The 18,974-nt window shown below is 36.7% G+C and overlaps 1 protein-coding gene across 1 annotated transcript; it reads right to left on the minus strand.

The window, feature by feature from the left end:
- Positions 1–263: 263 nt before the first annotated feature.
- On the minus strand, positions 264–1,220 carry LOC118829227 (olfactory receptor 11H6-like). The gene has a single exon (XM_036736212.1). It carries the CDS (start codon positions 1,218–1,220, stop codon positions 264–266), a length of 957 nt encoding a protein of 318 aa, XP_036592107.1.
- Between the last annotated feature and the right edge of the window lie 17,754 nt (positions 1,221–18,974).

Consider the following 18,974-nt stretch of genomic DNA (forward strand, 5'->3'; position numbering starts at 1 on the left):
TCCATATCCTCAGTTCCTTCAACAATTTCTCACATAATAACTTTGAGTCCCTTCCAGATCTTTGTTGCCCTCCTTTGGACCAGTTCTAACTTGTCAATGTTCCACATGAAATGTGACAAAAAAAAACAACAAAATATACACAGATGTGGAAGCCAGTTCAAATTCCAACAGGATAATACTTTTTTATGATTCACAGATGTTATTAACATGAGCAGGATGGGGGTGCTGGTTTTGGGGAGAAGGGTTATGAGTTTTTTTTTCTTTCACATATGTTGGCCAAATTTCATGCTCCTAAGGATTTTCTTCAGAGCTTTCTTTATTTCTTTGTTCCGGAGACTATAGATCAATGGGTTGAAGAGAGGAGTCAGTACAGAGTAGAAGAGGGTTACAATCTTCTGGATCCCAGCTGGATTTCCAGATGTTGGACTCACATACATTACCATGATGGAGCCATAGAACAATGACACCACTGCCAAATGGGAGCCACATGTGGAAAATGCTTTATGCCGACCTTCTGCTGAGGGGACTTTCAGCACGGTTTTAAGTACCAGTGTATATGAAATAGTAATGAAGAGGAAGGTAGAAAAGATGAGGACTGAGTTAAAGGCAGCACACGTGATTTCAGTGGCAGGTGCCGGAATACAGGACAGCCCAATGAGGGGTCCCGGGTCACAAATAAAGTGATCAATTGTATTGCGATCACAAAAAGACAGCTGAGAGATGAGGTACACTGGGAGGAGATAACAAGAAAAGCCACATACCCAGCAACAGACAACCATTCTCAAGCATTTTTGTAGAGTCATGATGGTAGGATAGTGCAAGGGTCTACAGATAGCAAGGGACCGATCGTAGGCCATGGCTGACAAGAAAAAGGTTTCTGTAGTGCCCATTGAAAAGAAGAAATAGAACTGGAGGAAGCAGCCAGCAAAGGAGATGATTTTATTCTCAGAGAGAAAGTTGACCAACATGTTCGGGACTGTGGATGTGACATACCAGATCTCAAGGAATGAAAAGTTGGCCAATAGGACGTACATTGGGATGTGGAGCCGTTGGTCCAAATTTACAGCACAGATGATAGACATGTTCCCAATCAGTGTCAGGATGTATGTCACAGAGAACAAGGAGAAAAGGAAGATCTGGATTTTCCAGGAACCTGGGAAGCCCAGGAGGACAAATTCACTCACAGAGCCAGAGTGATTATTCCTTTCTGGGTGCTTCATTTTTTTTTTCCAAATCTGAAAAGAGAATTAATTTCTGTTTTAGAAATGACCTTATGTATCAAGATGTAAGTATGTATCATGAATTGTAATTCAGTATGCAATCAGTAGCAAAGTGGCACTATCAAGGAAGAGACAACATGTAGGAAATTCTATTTCCTAGAGTAATATAATGGGAGAAAGCAGGGGATCTGTAATGGTGTATGTGCTCCAAAACTGTTCATCATTATCACCACCATCGCTATCACCATCACCAACAATGTCACTGTTATCGTCATCAAACGTCTATTAAACACTCATTTTGGTATAGTGTTGTATACTATATGACAAGAATTAAATAGAGATGTCCTTGCCCTGAAGAGGCTTATAATCTAAGTCAGATAACATAAACTAGAAGTTGACCTATAAATAAATCATACACAGTCAGAACATCAAATGAGTATAATGGTTAAATTATTTTGAATTTGTTTAATAATAGAGCAAGAATATTGTTTAGTACTACTGCTTATACAAAGAGAATAACCTTTGCCAGAAAGGGAGTAATGAGATAGAAATTCAAAGTGATCTTAATTAAAGAATACATCCCACTGCCTCCAGGTAAGACAGATTTGGTAGCATTTATTCTTCTATTTTTAAAGATATATCATGAGAAAGTCCCATAATTTCTGTTGGCAATATATTGTATTGTTGAATCATCATTACTATCAAATAATCCTTTTCATGCCTCATGTAGTGCTTTTTATTATAAGTGACATTAGAGGCTAGGTGGTTCAATCCTTTAAAGTTATAGTTGAGGAAACTGAGGCCCAGGGAAGTTAGGTGACTTATCCAAAGTCACATTAAAGATGCCATATTAACCCATGCTTTCCAACACCAGAGGCAGTGCTCTTTTCTCTGTACCCTGCAGTATAAGGATTTGCATGTAATAGTTTATGCAGTGCATATGTAAATATTATAAATATATTGTAGAATATAAAGATCATAGATAATATTAAATATGTAGCAGAAGTAATACAAATATATCCTTTATTTATTGCAACTTTAAACTAGAAAAATCTAGAAAAATAGTGAGATAAATTCTGGAGTCAGGTTAATAATTCTCTATAAACAGGTAAAATCAATTATCTTCCATGAGTGGCTATAGAGAGCACAGTGCTTTTTAATTATATCTAAAACAATCTGCAGAATCTCTTTTCTGGCTGAACTACAATCTATCATTTTACATACAAAATTCTTGATCTTCTGGAAGGACTCTTCTTTGAACAATGTTTAACTCATTTATTTCCATTCTCTTTTCCCTATTAAGGATTGTGATTCTTTTTGTTGCTTTTGTTTTTATGATGTAATATTTAAACTAAGGGCAAACTACCAAAACCAACTTTTTTACAGCTTGCAAAAATTCTGTTTTTTAATTGTAAGACTTAGGCACATTCAAATAGGCATGTCTAATCTTGCCCAAAACAAAGTTAAATAAATCATGCAGCTTTTTTATGTCACTGGGGAGTTTCAGGTATAACTAGAAATTGATTTGATAACAGCTAGTATTTGCATAGTGCTTTAAGTTTCACCAAGTGCTATTAAAATAGTATCTCATTTAAGCCGTGTAATAACCCTAAGAGGCAGATAATATTATTATCCTTGTTATGCAGATAAGGATACTAGCCAGACAGGTTAAGAAACTAGCCCAGGGTCACACAGATAGTAAGTGTCTGGGGTGGGATTTTAATTCAGGTCCTCCTGACTCTGGGTCCAGCATTCTATCTACTGAGCCACCTAGGACCTTATATTGTCCATAGTTCACTTTGAAAACCTAGAATCACAGAATAATTGGATGTAGAGCTGGAAGGGACCTGAAAAATCCAACCCCACCCCCATCCAATTTCTTTCTTTATCTATACAGAGATAGGGTCATGGATTTAAAATTTAATGGCCCCTTAAAAACTATCACATTCCATCTCACTCTCTTCATTTTACAGACAAGGAAAGTGAAGCTCAGAAAGATGAGTGATTTGTCCAAAGAACATAGGACTTGAACTCACTTTCTCTGTGCCCAAAAGGAGGGGTTTTTCTACCGTGCCTTAGTATCTCTTTAAAAATCATTTTAAATTTAAATAGAATTTCATGGGACCATAACATTTTATTTTGAGAAAACTCCAAAAATGAAAACTCTATAAAAAGATTATTCTAAATTAGTTATAAACATTAAAAAAATAGTGATAACAGGTGATAATTTAATTCTTATGCCCACAGCATATGTCAAGAACTCTAAATCTATGACTTAAGATCCTTCATTTCCCTTTGTATCCACCTATTTCTATGTTTGATTTTTTGTGCATCTGTCCAGATTTACAGCCAGAACAGGTTTTAGAGATCATCTAGTGAAATAATGTAATCCTACAGTAGATGAAACTGAAGCATAAAAGAGGTTAATTTATTTTTTTCTTACTCGTGTGTCTCTCTTCCTATACCTTCCCCTAATCTCTAGTAATTGAAAAATTAGCGTGTCTTTGTTTCTATTTCTGAGGGACTGGGTGTATATCTTTATCTTTTTAAAAATCAATCATTTTTAGAAGTGTAATTCATTCTGTTATTCTTTCTGTTATATCCATTCAATCCATTCATCTTTTTTCTCATCATTCTACCCTCCAATATATTCCTTTTTCTCTTCATTTCTTCCCCTCTCTTTAGCTTAACAAATCATAATATAAAACTGAAGTATATTAAAAATTATTTTAAGTATTTATTAATCAGCATTATATTTCTTCTCTGTTCTCTCTCAGAGGCAGTTAGGTAGCACACTGGAGAGAGTACAGGGTCTGGAGTCAGAAAGATCTGAGTTCACATCCAGTCTCATATAGTTACTAGCTGTGTAACCCAGGACAAGTTGCTTAACCTCTGTCTGTCTCATTTTTCTGAACTGTAAAATGGAGATAATAATAGCACTGGCCTCAAAGGGTTGCTATTTGTGCTTAGCCTTTGCATGATACACAATAGGAACTTAATAAATGTTTTATCTCAATCATAATGACACATGAATGGTGTATACTATAGTTAGGTGTGTTAATCTTGCTCTTTCTTATTAATAGCTCTTGAAAAACAATCAAGTTGCAAAATGAATAATTTTGATGACATTAAATTAAAAGGGGTTTGCACAAACAAAACCAACACAACCAACATTAGAAGGAAAGAAGAAGGATGGGAAGCAATTTTTATAGCAAGTGTTTCTGATTAGGGCCTCATTTTTCAAATATATAGAGAACTGACTCAAATTTATAAGAAAACAAGTCACCCCCTAAATGATAAATGGTCAAATGATATGAATAGGCAGTTTTTAGATGAATAAATTAAAGCTATCTATAGACATACCTATAGCATATCTAAATCACTATTGAGTAGAGAAATTCAAATTAAAACAACTCTGAGATATCACCTCACACCTCTCAGTGGCTAATATTACAGAGAAGTAAAGTAATAGATGTTGCAAGATGTGGGGAAGTTGGGACACTAATGCATTGTTGGTGGAACTGTGAACTGATCCAACCATTCTGGAAAGCAATTTGGAGCTGTGCCCAAAGGGCAATCAAACTGTGCATACCCTTTGATCCAGCAATAACACCAGTAGGTATGTATCCGAAAGAGATCTTAAAAAAAGGGAAGAAAGGACCTACATGTACAAAAACATTTATAGCAGTTCTTTATATGGTGGCAAAGAATTGGAAATTGAGGGGATGACCAATAATTGGGGAATGGCTGAACAAGTTGTGGTATGTGAATGTAATGGAATACTATTGTTCCATAAGAAATGATGAGCAGATGGATTTCAGAAAAACCTGGAAAGATTTACGTGAATTGTTGTTGAATGAAGCAAGAAGAAGCAGGAGAACATTATACATAGTAACAACAACAGTGCGCAATGATCAACTATGGTAGACTTAACTCTTCTCAGCGATACAATGATCCAAGACAATTCCAAAAGACTCAATGAAAAATGCTATCCCCATCTAGAGAAAAAAAAACTATGGAGTCCGAATTCAAATCAAAACATACTATTTTCACTTTTTAAATTTTTTGTGGCTTTTCCCTTTTGTTCTGTTTCTTCTTTCATAACATGACTAATGTGGCGATATGTTTACTTGATTGTACACATATAGGCTATATCATATTGCTTGCCATTTTGGGGAGGAGGGATAAGTGGAAGGAAGGAAGAAAATTTTGGAGCTCAAATTTTATAAAAAAATGAATTTTGAAAACTCTTTACATGTAATTGGAAAAATATGAAATACTATTTCAAAAAAAGAAGTCTTCAAAAGTTATTTGTGGGCAATTCATAATTAACTTGCTCCCTATTCATATTTTCTCATTGGTCAATGATCCTCAGTGGAAAAAAAAAACCTCTTCATTTATGCTGTAAAGTACAGGTCAGGAATTTCTGACATATGAGAGAATAGTATCTTAGGAAGTAAATTAAAGAAATAAACTTTTATTCATATCATGCTTGGTTTTTGGGTCAATTTCCATTTTAACATGTGATTTCTGCCCTAACATTTCAGTTCATGCAACATAATTTTATCTTTATTAAAATGAAAAGCATGCCATTTAAAATGTATTGTCATGGCAGTTTCTGCTGCCAATAGTTGTCTCTAAAAGCTGAGAGCCACACCTAAAACTAAGTTGTCTTTTCCCCAATTAATAAAACCAGAAAATAACAGAAATGTTTATGTCCCTTAGGCTTCATTTGGTAACAGAAAATGTCAAAGGCTGATTTTGAGTGTTCAAACCTTTTTGTCTTCACAAATGATATATGTTGGCTAGTTTCACCTTCTAATGAATTGCAAAAAAATATTATTCTCCAAAAGCTTGTCAAAAGAGATTCTGATTTCCTACTGTAATTACTGGATTAAAACTCAGAATACTTGGCTTTTAGTTCCAGAATTTCTAATCTGTAGATACATGAAACTTCAGAAAATCATTTAATTTCTCTGGGGCTCAGTTTCCTTATCTTAATTATTATTATTATTTTTAAAAAGAGTGTGTTTCCCAATCTTACCAAGACTGGAAGGGTACTCAGAGCTGGATCCCATAATGGAGATCTCCTCTTCTCTCCTATCTTCTCCTCTCTTTCCACCCCTCCCTGTTCAGTGGTTCATGACATTGATGGGGATCTTAGTGAGTTCACTCAGTTACCTTAGCCCACTGCACTCCAGAACTTCCAAGCTCAATAGATCAGCAGCCTTATCTTTCCTTTATAAGGGATTATGACATGACTGGCTCAGTTTTCTTATCTTTAAAATGATAGGGTGGGACAAGATAATCTCTAAGGTCTCCCCTGACATCCAATGATTTCTACTCATTCACATTTTTAACATATTTTATTTTAAAATATTTTTAATATTTAAAATATTTTTAAAATATTTTATTCTAAAATAAAAACAAAACACACACACACACACACAAACACAGTCTCATGATACCTTGTGTAATCAAAGGCTGACTTTTAATTTCAGACTACTTTCTTTCAGGGCAAGAGTCCCAATGGTAGTCCCCGACTGCAACAGGACAAAGTTTGCAGCAGTTCCAAAGGGCTTCATGCTATTTGCCTGGGAATGCATCTTGGAACTTTAGGATGGGATATGTGGCTCTGTGTGTGTGTGTGTGTGTGTGTGTGTGTGTTCTGTGTGTCTCTGTGTGTTCACGTATGTATTACTGTGTATATATGTGTACACGTGTGCATATCATTGTGTGTGTTTCCATGTATATGAATATTTGAAGATAATGGAATAAGGTGAAATGTTGAGTGTTGGAGGCCCTACACAGACTGGCTTTAACTTTTTAAAGGTTGAAAAGGGAGGTTCAGAATCTCCTCAGGGATCACAGCCTCTCTAGATTTGGCCAGGGGTAAGTTACTTCATTTTGAATTTTGACTGCATCCCCTGAAACCTGTACTTGGGCTGAACTATTTTTCTGGTATAATCCATGTGCAAGATGAAGGGGTTAGGGGGGATCTGTGATCACTTTTATTTTAACTTTTTTACCAATGTTTCCAGGACTTGTCTTTCACCTGCGTGAATTGGCCAGGTTAGTCTCAGGAGCTAAGGATAATAAAGAGAAATGGAGCCAAAGAGACTGTTTGGCCAGCTCTCAAGAAAAGTTTTTTTCACTAAATAGAATAACTCCCCCCAAGGATTAAGAAAAACCTTGAGGGCTTGGAAATTAGGTCTGGACTTTGACTGGTGAAACATCTATAGGGGATGGGTTGGATTATGATGTAGACACCAAAGTAACAAAACTATTGACCAAAAAGCATTTCCCTTCTCTAAATGCTTACATGAATAAAATAGATAAAAAGGAGATCAATGAAATGGGCAAGCAACTGAAAAAGCTAGAAAAAAAATTGAAAATCCCCAGTTAGATACCAAATTAGAAATACTGAAAATAAAAGGAGAGATTAATAAAACTTAAATCAAGAAAACAATTGAACTAATAAATAAAACTAAGTGTTGGTTTTATGAAAAAGCTAAAATTGAAAGACCCTTGCTCAATTTGATTTAAAAAAAGAAAGAAGAAAACCAAATTACCAGTAACAAAAATGACAAGGGTGAATTCACTGCCAAAGAAGTGGAAATTAAAACAATAATTAAGAATTATCTTGGCCAAATATGCCCATAAATTTGATAACCTTAGGGAAATGGATGAATATTTACAAAAACACAAATTGCCCAGGTTAACATAAGAGGAAATAAATTACCCAAATAACCCCATCTAAGAAAAAGAAGTTGAACAAGCCATCAATGAACTCCATAGGAAAAAAAAAATCTCCAGGGCCAGAAAGTTCTACATGTGAATTTTATCAAACATTTAAAGAACAACTAATTCCCATACTTTATAGACTATTTGGGAAAATAGGCAAAAGAATGAATCCTACCAAATTCTTTTTATGACACAAATATGGTATTAATACCTAAACCAGGAAGAGTCAAAACAGATAAAGAAAACTATAGACCAATTTCCCTAATGAATATTGATGCAAAAATTTTAAATAAAAAAATAGCAAAATATTTCAGCAAATCATCAGGAGAATAACACACTAATGCCAGGTAGGATTTGTTCCAGGAATGCAAGGCTGGGTTCAATATTAGGAAAACTATCAGCATAATTGATCATATCAATAACAAAACTAGCAGAAAGCACATGATTATCTCAATAAATGCATAAAAAGCTTTTGACAAAATACAACATCCATTCCTATTAAAAACACTAAAAACATAAGAATAAATGGAGCCTTCCTTAAAATTATAAATAGCATCTACCTAAAACCATCAGCAGGCATTATATGTAATGAGAATAAACTAGATGCATTCCCAATAAAATCCAGTGTGAAACAAGGATGTTCATCATCACCTCTACCATTCTGTTTGGTACTAGAAATGTTAGCTGTAGCAATAAGAGAAGAAAAAGAAATTGAAGGAATTAGAATAGGCAAAGAAGAAACCAAACTTTTACTTTTTACAGATGATATGATGATTTAATTAGAGAATCCTAGAGATTCAAGTAAAAAACTACTCGAAATAATAAACAACTGTAGCAAAGTTGCAGGATATAAAATGAACCCACATAAATCCTTGGCATTCCTATATATTGCTAACAAAGCCCAACAGCAAGAGATAGAAAGAGAAATTCCATTTAAAGTTACTGTAGACACCATTAAATATTTGGGAGTTTTCTTGCCAAGACAAACCCAAGGCCTATACAAACACAATTATGAAACACTTCCCACACAAATAAAGTCAGATCTAAATAAATGGAATAACATCAGTTGCTCATGGTTAGGCTGAGCTAATATAATAAAAATGACAATTTTACCTAACTCAATTTATTTATTCAGCACCATACCAATTGAGCTACCAAAAATTATTTTATAATGCTGAATAAAATAATAAAATTCAACTGGAAGAAAAAAAAAGTCCAGAATATCAAGGAAACTAATGAAAAGAAATGCTAGGGAAAGTGGCCTAGCCATATCAGATATCAAACAATACTACAAAGGAGCAGTCATCAAAACCACCTGGTACTGGCTAAGAAACAGAGTGGTAAATCAGTGGAATAGGTTAGATCCACAAGAGGCAGAAGTCACCGACTATAGCAATCTACTTTTGACAAACCCAAAGAATCCATGTTCTGGGCTAAGAATTCACTATTCCACAAAAACTGCTGGGGAAATTGGAAAATGGCATGGCAGAAACTGGACACAGAACAACATCTTACACCATATACCAAAATAAAGTCAAAATGGCTTCATGATTTAAGAATAAAGGCTGATACTATAAGCAATTTGGGAGAGCAGGGAGTAGTTTACCTATCAGATCTCTGGGAAAGGGAAGAATTCATGATACAGCAAGAGATAGAGAGCATTAAAAAATGCAAAATGGATAATTTTGATTATGTTAAACTGAAAATTTTGTATAAAAAAGCCAATTCAATCAAGATTAGGAGGGAAGCAGAAAATTGGGAGAAAACCTTTATAACCAATGTCTCTGATAAAGGCCTCATCTATAAAATATACAGGTAACTGAGCCAAATTTATAGGAATAAAAGCCATTCATCAGTTGAGAAATGGTCAAAGGATGTGAACAGGCAGTTTTCAGGGGAAGAAATTAAAGATATCTATAGACATATGAAAAAATTCTCTAGATCACTATTGATTAGAGAAATGCAAATCAAAACAACTTTTAGGTACCACATCTCTCCTGTCAGATTAGCTAACATGACAAAACAGGAAAATGATAAATGCTGGAGAAGATGTGGGAAAAATGTAGAGGATGTGGGAAAATAGGAACATTAATACATTGTTGGTGGAGTTGTGAACAGGTCCTGCCATTTGGGAGAGCAATTTGGAACTATGCCCAATGGGCTATAAAAATGTGCATACCCTTTGACTCAGCACTACCACTCCTAGACCTATATCCCAAAGAGATCACACAATTGGGAAAGGGACCTGTATGTATAAAAAAATATTTATAGCAGCTATTTTTGTAGTGGCAAATCAAGGGGTTGCCTGTCAATTGGAGCATGGCTGAAGAAGTTGTGGTATATGAATGAAATGGAATACTATTGTGCTATAAGAAATAGGGATAATACGAACTTCATAATAACCTGGAAAAAACTGCATGATATGATGCTGAGTGAGAGGAACAGAGCCAGAAGAACATTGTACCCAACCACAAACATATTGATTCTGTAACAACTAAATTTGATAGGCGTGGCTCTCCTCAGCAATACAAGGCTCAAAGACAGCTCCAAAGGACTCATGATGGAATAAGCTAGCTACATCCAGAGAAAGAACTATGGAGTCTGAATGCAAAATGAGGCAAACTATTTGCTCTCTTTTTTCTCTTCTTTTATATTTTTTTTCTTCTCTCTCATGATTCATTCCATTGGTCATAATTCTTCTTTGCAACTTGACTATCATGTAAATAAGTTTAATGCAAAGGTTTATGTAGAATCTGTATCAGACTGCATGGCATTTTGGGGATAGAGGGAGGGGAGGGAAGGGAAGAAAATTTGAAAGTCAAGAACATGTAGAGATAAGTATTCTAAACTAAAAATAAAAAATCTAATGAAAATAAAAAAGAAAGGAACTTAAAGATAGACTAGTTTAACTCCATTACTATATGGTCAAATAATTGAAATTCAGAAACTTATCAAAGGTCACACAGTAAATGAATAGCTTATCCTCAAAAAAAAAAAACATTTCCAAAATTAATTATAGCATGAAATATTTTCAGCCTAGAAACAAATTTAAAAGGAACAGCAAATACTGGTCTAGAAAGTTAAAAGAACATAACACCCTCAAGACAAAAACAATAAACAACACATAAATGTTGATATATTAAGTAACTACTATGTACTATGTATGTGAAAAAAGGTCAGGGAAATATTGGTGCAAAATAGAAGAAATCAAGCCAATTTTCTACTGATTTTCCATGTTTAATAATTACTTTAATGTGCTTATAATTTCATATTTAATAGTCTAGTAGAAAATATAATATTGAAATTTTCTTGTAATAACATTGGTATAGTACTTTGAGCTTTAAGAATGTTTTTCTTGGGGGCGGAGCCAAGATGGCAGCTGGTAAGCACGGACTAGAGTGAGCTCCGTACCCAAGTCCCTCCAAAAACCTATAAAAATGGCTCTGAATCAATTCTAGAAAGGCAGAACCCACAGAACAGCAGAGGGAAGCAGGCCTCCAGCCCAGGACAGCCTGGATCGTCTCTGGGTGAGGTCTATTCCACACGGAGCTGGGAGCTGGGAACGGAGTGGAGCAGAGCCCAGCCTGAGCGGCGTGGACGATCCAGACCAGAAGCCGGGCGGAGGGGGCCCTAGCGCCCTGAATATGTGAGCTGCGGTAGTTACCAGACCCCTCGACCCACAAACACCAAAGACTGCGGAGAAGGTTAGTGGGAAAAGCTGCAGGAGTGGAAGGAGTTCGCGGTTCGGCTTCCAGCCCTGGGGGCAGCGGAGGTGGGGCAGCTACAGCTGTTGTTACTTCCGGCTCCAGGCCCACCTGGTGGGAGGAATTAAGTGGCAGATCAGAGCAGGAGTGCAACAGCCTGCTGAAGATCTAAGCCCAGTCTGGACTGGGGGTCCTTGGGGAAGGAGGAGTGCGGCTCTGACAGAGCTGGCACCTCCCCCCCAAACGTAGAACATAGAACTCGTTATTCTACAAGCAGTCATACCCCACTGAAAAACTCAAGGGTCAAGTTAGTTGGTTGGGAATATGGCCAGGACGCGAAAACGCGCCCAGATTCAGTCTCAGACTTTGGATTCTTTCTTTGGTGACAAAGAAGACCAAAACATACAGCCTAAAGAAGACAACAAAGTCATAGAGCCTACAACCAAAGCCTCCAAGAAAAACATGAACTGGCCCCAGGCCATAGAAGAGCTCAAAAAGGATTTGGAAAAGCAAGTTAGAGAAGTAGAGGAAAAATTGGGAAGAGAAATGAGAAGGATGCGAGAAAACCATGAAAAACAAGTCAATGACTTGCTAAAGGAGACCCAAAAAAAATACTGAAAAATACACTGAAGAAAACAACACCTTAAAAAACAGACTAACTCAAATGGCAAAAGAGCTCCAAAAAACCAATGAGGAGAAGAATGCCTTGAAAGGCAGAATTAGCCAAATGGAAAAGGAGGTCCAAAAGACCACTGAAGAAAATACTACTTTAAAAATTAGATTGGAGCAAGTAGAAGCTAGTGACTTTATGAGAAATCAGGATATTATAAAACAGAACCAGAGGAATGAAAAAATGGAAGACAATGTGAAATATCTCCTTGGAAAAACCACTGACCTGGAAAATAGATCCAGGAGAGATAATTTAAAAGTTATTGGACTACCTGAAAGCCATGATCAAAAAAAGAGCCTAGATACCATCTTTCAAGAAATTATCAAGGAGAACTGCCCTGATATTCTAGAGCCACAGGGCAAAATAGAAATTGAAAGAATCCATCGATCGCCTCCTCAAATAGATCCCAAAAAGAAATCTCCTAGGAATATTGTTGCCAAATTCCAGAGCTCCCAGATCAAGGAGAAAATACTGCAAGCAGCCAGAAAGAAACAATTTGAGTATTGTGGAAACCCAATCAGAATAACCCAAGATCTGGCAGCGTCTACATTAAGAGATCGAAGGGCTTGGAATGCGATATTCCGGAGGTCAATGGAGCTAGGATTAAAACCTAGAATCACCTACCCAGCAAAACTGAGTATCATGTTCCAAGGCAAAATATGGAGTTTCAATAAAATAGAGGACTTTCAAGCTTTCTCAGTGAAAAGACCAGAACTGAATAGAAAATTTGACTTTCAAACACAAGAATCAAGAGAAGCATGAAAAGGTAATCAAGAAACAGAAATTGCAAGGCACTTACTAAAGTTGAACTGTTTTGTTTACATTCCTACATGGAAAGATGATGAGTTTGATTCATGAGACCTCAGTATTAGGGTAGTTGAAGGGAATATGCATATATATGTATATATGTATGTATATATATATATATATATATATATATGTTTATGTATATATATATAAGTGAATGTGTATGTAGGTATATATCTATGTGTATTTGTATGTATGTGTATATATATATATGTGTTTATATATGTATGTATGTGTATATATATATATGTAAAAGAGAGAGAGCAGACACAGGGTGAGTTGAAGATGAAGGGAAGATATCTAAAAGAAATAAAAAGAAATTAAGGGATGAGAGAGTAACATACTGAGAGAGGGAGATAGGGAGAGATAGAATGGGGTGGATTATCTTGCATAAAGGTGGCAAGAGGAAGCAGTTCTATGGGAGGAGGGGAGAGGGCAGGTGAGGGGGGAATGAGTGAATCTTGCTCTCATCAGATTTGGCCTGAGGGGGAATACCATACATACTCAGTTGGGTATCTTACCCCACAGGAAAGAAGAGGGAGGAAGATAAAAAAAAAAATAAAAGGTGGGGGGATGATGGAGGGGAGGGCATATGGGGGTGGAGGTAATCAAAACAAACACTTTGGAAAGGGGACAGGGTCAAGGGAGAAAATTCAATAAAGCGGGATGGGTTGGGAAGGAGCAAAATGTAGTTAGCCTTTCACAACATGAGTGTTGTGGAAGGGTTATACATAATAATACATGTGTGGCCTAGGTTGAATTGCTCAACTTCTTAGGGAGGGTGGGTGGGAAGGGAAGAGGGAAGAGAATTTGGAACTCAAAGTTTTAAAATCAGATGTTCAAAAACAAAAAAAGTTTTTGTATGCAACTAAAAAATAAGGTACACAGGCAATGGGGCGTAGAAATTTATCTTGCCCTACAAGAAAGGAAGGGAAAAGGGGATGAGAGGGGAGGGGTGTGATAGAGGGGAGGGCTGACTGGGGAACAGGGCAACCAGAATATAAGCCATCTTGGAGTGGGAGGGTAGAAATGGGGAGAAAATTTGTAATTCAAAATGTTGTGATAATCAATGCTGAAAACCAAATATGTTAAATAAATAAATTGCATTTAAAAAAAAAAAAAAAGAAAAAGAATGTTTTCCTACAGTTCTGTGAAATATGTGATGTATGTATTTGTATTAGGAGGGCAGAGTTTATAATCTCAAAGAGGATCATAAACATGTCTGAAAGGTTCAGAACCACCGGATATAAGAAACTCTCAAAGTAGAAGGCAGAAGAATCAAAACATATATTTAGGCTCCACAGTAACCAACCCATGGGCTCCACAGTAACCAACCCATGAACCAGCAACCCCATTTTGATATATTGATCAAAAGCTTCCAGGCCCAATAAGTACGCCTTGAAAGAGTAACCAGGAGGCTACAGAGAAGCATAATTGCGTAAAGCAAAATCATGCTTCCCCCTCTATGGTAAAAAGATTACCCACTGGCCTGAAGTCCTTGTTCAGCTTCCTCCCGTAGGTCAGCTCTGCCACTGGCAGCTCCTGCTTCAGCTGTAGCTGTGGCTGTGGCAGCCTCTGGCTCCAATGGAAGCTGTTTTTAACCATCCGGCTTCTGCAGGGGTGTAAGGTACACCGGGGAAAGCACAGGTTCTTTCAATCTTCTTAAGCAAGGTAAAGAGGTTGACCAGGAAAGCACAGGTTCTTTCCATCAGCTTAAGCAAGGGAAGCAAGGTGAAGGGGCCGACAAGCTTACTCCAGTCCAACATACAAACAGCATTCAGTTCAGGGGAAAAAGCCAAACTAGTCAAGGCCACTTGTTGACTAAGTGCTAAGGAGCCCATTTTTGGTTGCCAACACAGTATTATTATACCTAGTTTACAGATGATGAAATGGATGCTGAAAGAAGTGAACTGATTTTTCGAGCTAAAATCGAATTGTCAGGGACCAATAATAACGGTAGCAACAGTAATAGCCAGGATTAGACTAAAAACAATTAAAGGAGAGCCAAGAAGAATTTTCCCTAGTTAAGTCCCTGGTATTCATGATGATGATGATGATGATGATGATGATGATGATGATGATGATGATGATGCACTGAGTTTGTGTAGAGTGAGAAAGAGAATAGTAACATTAACAAGAATCAGTTCAGTGTATGTAAGGGAATATTGAGAGTTCAGGATCCTCCCCACCTTTGTTCCCCACAAGGTTTGTGTGTGGGTGTGGTGAAGGATAAGGCAATGGGAGAGGATGAAGGAGTGTCTATGAGCTTGGAGCCTCTATGCCTTGGAAGAGAGACATAGTAATTTAAGTTTAGGGTCTATACTCCAGCAGGAACTCAAGAATTTGAAGTTTGGAGTGAAATTGTATGCAGCCAGGGATTTTGGTATGTTCCATGTCTTAGTATCCTCACCGTCTCTCTCCCGGTTGGTGATACCAGTACTGTGCAGTTGTGATGAGAAGTCCAATCAGTTCTACATAAAAAATGGCAAATCTCTACACTCTCCAAAGTCTCTACAAGAGAAGAGGAGTATTCCTGGGAAATAAAGGGGGAATAGAAAGTTGGAAATAAATAATATCGCCATGACTTAGTGCAAATCCCCTTCTGCCACAATAGGCATAGAGCCTTTACTGGTGGGAAAAAGGCAGGGATTGTGTTTTTGCTTGTTTCCCTCTTTCTCAATCTATCCTTTCTTTTCATTCAGTTATTTGATTATCAGCTTTCTTTGTAGCATTTCTTTCTTCTTCTGTTAATTTGTCAGAATCAAAGACAATTTTCTGTTATTTTGACAGGATCTAAGATAATAATTAGAAGGTGGAATTGATCAGATTTCCTGATTTTCAGATTTTTCTAGATTTTTTCTTCTTACAATTGGCAGAAATTACCCTCTGAATAACTGATTTCGTGATAAACAGTTAAGAAAAGAAATGGGCTATGCACGGAATGTTCATATTTTAATGAGATTTATTGAGGGATATTTTCTGTAGCCAGCAGAGGTCTTGGGAAGGATCAAGATGGTGCAGGAATGGTTTGACTTCACAAGTTTGTGTCACAAATTGGGGTGTCCCATCAGCTTTCTGGGCATACAGCATAGAAGCTTGTGGTCACAGATAACTTGTGAGGAGGAAGTAGATCCAAAATGGTCATATTGACATGGCTCAATAGCTTTCCCTTTTTTATTAAAAAAACCAATATTTATTATATCAGCTATGTTGAAGGTTTTCCAGTTCCCAGAGATCCTAGGTGAGTTATTGACTTGAAGGGATGGTAAAAAAATTGATCAGAAAGCTAATCATCAATGCCGTTCAAAATGTGGAAATCTCTTAATTACTGGAAATCAGATACTATAAAAAAACTTACTTCACCTGGGCTGAGATAAATGTTATTGTAATTTTTTTTGAAACAAGGAGAAATATGAACAGTTAAGGACCATGAGACAAAATTGTCAGAGGCAATAAATTTCATTGGTAAGCAAAAAAAAAAATACATTTAGTATGAACCAGTTCATACAAGTCTTCTCAGGTTTCTTTTCCCTAAACCATAGCTTGTGTCATTTCTTACAGCACAATAACACTTCATCAGAATCACATATCATAACCTGTCCTTTCATGTTTTGTTTAGTTGTTTCAGTTATGTCTGACTCTTCGTGACCGCATTTGGGATTTTCCTTGCAAAGGTACTGGAGTCATTTGCAATTTCCTTCTCCAGGTTATTTTATAGATGAATAAAACTGAGGCAAACAGGGTTAAGTGACTTGGCCCAGGGTTACAGAGCTAGTAAGTATCTGAGACTAGACTTGCCATTCCTAATTGATGGACATGCCCTCATTTCAATTCTTTGTTAAAATAAAAAGAGCTGCCCAAATATTTTTACAATATCATTAAAGTCCTTTTGTACTACAATTCTCTCAATGTCTTGCTTCATTGGGCAGGGGTGAGAGTTCAGAAAAAGCACTCTCTCCCTTTACAGAGTAGGGGGGGGGTTTGGGTGTGAGACATTTGATTTGCTTTTGGGTTTGGTTTAATTTTGCTGAACTTGTTTTCCTTATTAAAATTGTTACTAGGAATTGTAGTAGCAATTTAGATTTGAAGATCTTTCCCACCCATTAAAAGGCCATGCAGACTGCTTATGTCACAGGAAGCTTAAGTCACATGTGGGGGGAGGAGCTTCCTGAGAGGAAAAGAAAGATTTGGTTCTACTGATAAAATAAAATTGGGAGCTAAAGTATGGGTAAAGAGGAAGCCAGACGATGTTCCAAAGGCTGCAGAATTATAGCACATGGGAAAGACAACACTGTAATAGTGGTTTACCCAGGAGAAAATAATTATGAAATTGTACCCTTGACTCTTGTATTCTATTATGGATGAGGATGTGATAGTCTCTTTGTTACTTTTTGGCTTTTGTGTCTTAAATTGATTGTGAGATTTGTTTCCTCCAGGCTTAGTACCATCTACCTGCAGATGCCTGATTGCTTAAGCCAGATGTCACCCTCTGATATGTTCGGATGTCACCTCTGGACCTGTCTATGACTGGAATGTGAACTCCCTGGACCTGGTGTCAACTGCGTTCTGGATGCCAGCTTGCTAAAGAACTGACCTCTGGAATAGGATTCTTAATCTCTTGGGGCAGGGACAGCTCTACATCCAATTTCAGCAAGAAGAAGCTTTGGAGGATGAGACCTTCACCCCTTACCCCAAGATTTTGAGCCCCATTCATTCGAGGCAGGGATAGTGACATTGTTTTATATGGTTATCTTGTGTTATCCCTGATATATTGTTGTGTAAAGTTCTGGTGACACCAAAATCACCATTGCCCTATATAATGGATAAGAAAGAACTTGGGGCCAAAAGTAATAGCAATTTACATTTGACAATCTTTCGAACCCATTAATAGGCCATGTGACCTGCTTACATCACAGGAAGCTTAAGTCACATGTGGTGGGAAGAGCTTCCTGAGAGGAAAAAAAATTATGTCACAGGAAATACAGGGAGAGAGAGAGAGAGAGAGAGAGAGAGAGCGAGCAGTTATGGCTGCTAATGGCCATTTGATACTTAGAGCTGAACAGACTGATTTAGCTGTAATGTGAGTATGTGAGTTTTTTTTGGGAAGACCCCAGCAGGGTGTCAAGAGGTTTTGGGATGGCAAGGTTCCATGTTGTGATGTTGTGTTTTGGGTTTCTTGCTGTTATGATAAAGTTGACAAAGTAGGCTAACTGGCTATGGGAGCTGAACATTTGCTTATGGATATGGTCCTCTGGTGTCTGAATAAATGTTATACTTCTATCTTCTATATGGAGAATCTTGTATACTTTGTGATACAGAACCACATAGGCATTTTGACAGCTATCATCTACATTGTTATTATTGCCTTACTGATACAGGAATATACTTAAATATACTTATTCTCTGGGTAGAGGAGGGAGAAGGGGAAATATATATATATAATAATATATATATATATATATATATATACACACACATACTATATATGTATATATATACATACATATATATGATATATATGTATGTGTATTATACCACACATATATATACACATATATGTATATACATACATATATATATACACACTATATGCATATATGAAGTAATAATAAAAACTATCTGTAAAAACCATTTAATAAAGGTAATCAAGGGCCCTCCCATGATCTGTTGAAGTGAAGAACTTCCCATGGAGTTGACAATTCATTCTGGACCCTCTTTAAGGATAACATATTCTAGATTTTTACTAAAGGACATGCATGATCCAGAATATCCTAATTTGTTTCTTAGTCTCCATGGTTAGGGCAGCATGATGATCATTGGCAACTGACC

The sequence above is a fragment of the Trichosurus vulpecula genome, chromosome 8 (genome assembly GCF_011100635.1).
Source record: "Trichosurus vulpecula isolate mTriVul1 chromosome 8, mTriVul1.pri, whole genome shotgun sequence".
Lineage (NCBI taxonomy): Eukaryota > Metazoa > Chordata > Mammalia > Diprotodontia > Phalangeridae > Trichosurus > Trichosurus vulpecula.

Excerpts from the sequence above, each read along its gene's own strand:
- LOC118829227 (XM_036736212.1), bottom strand. The coding sequence starts at position 1,220 with ATGAAGCACCCAGAAAGGAATAATCACTCTGGCTCTGTGAGTGAATTT.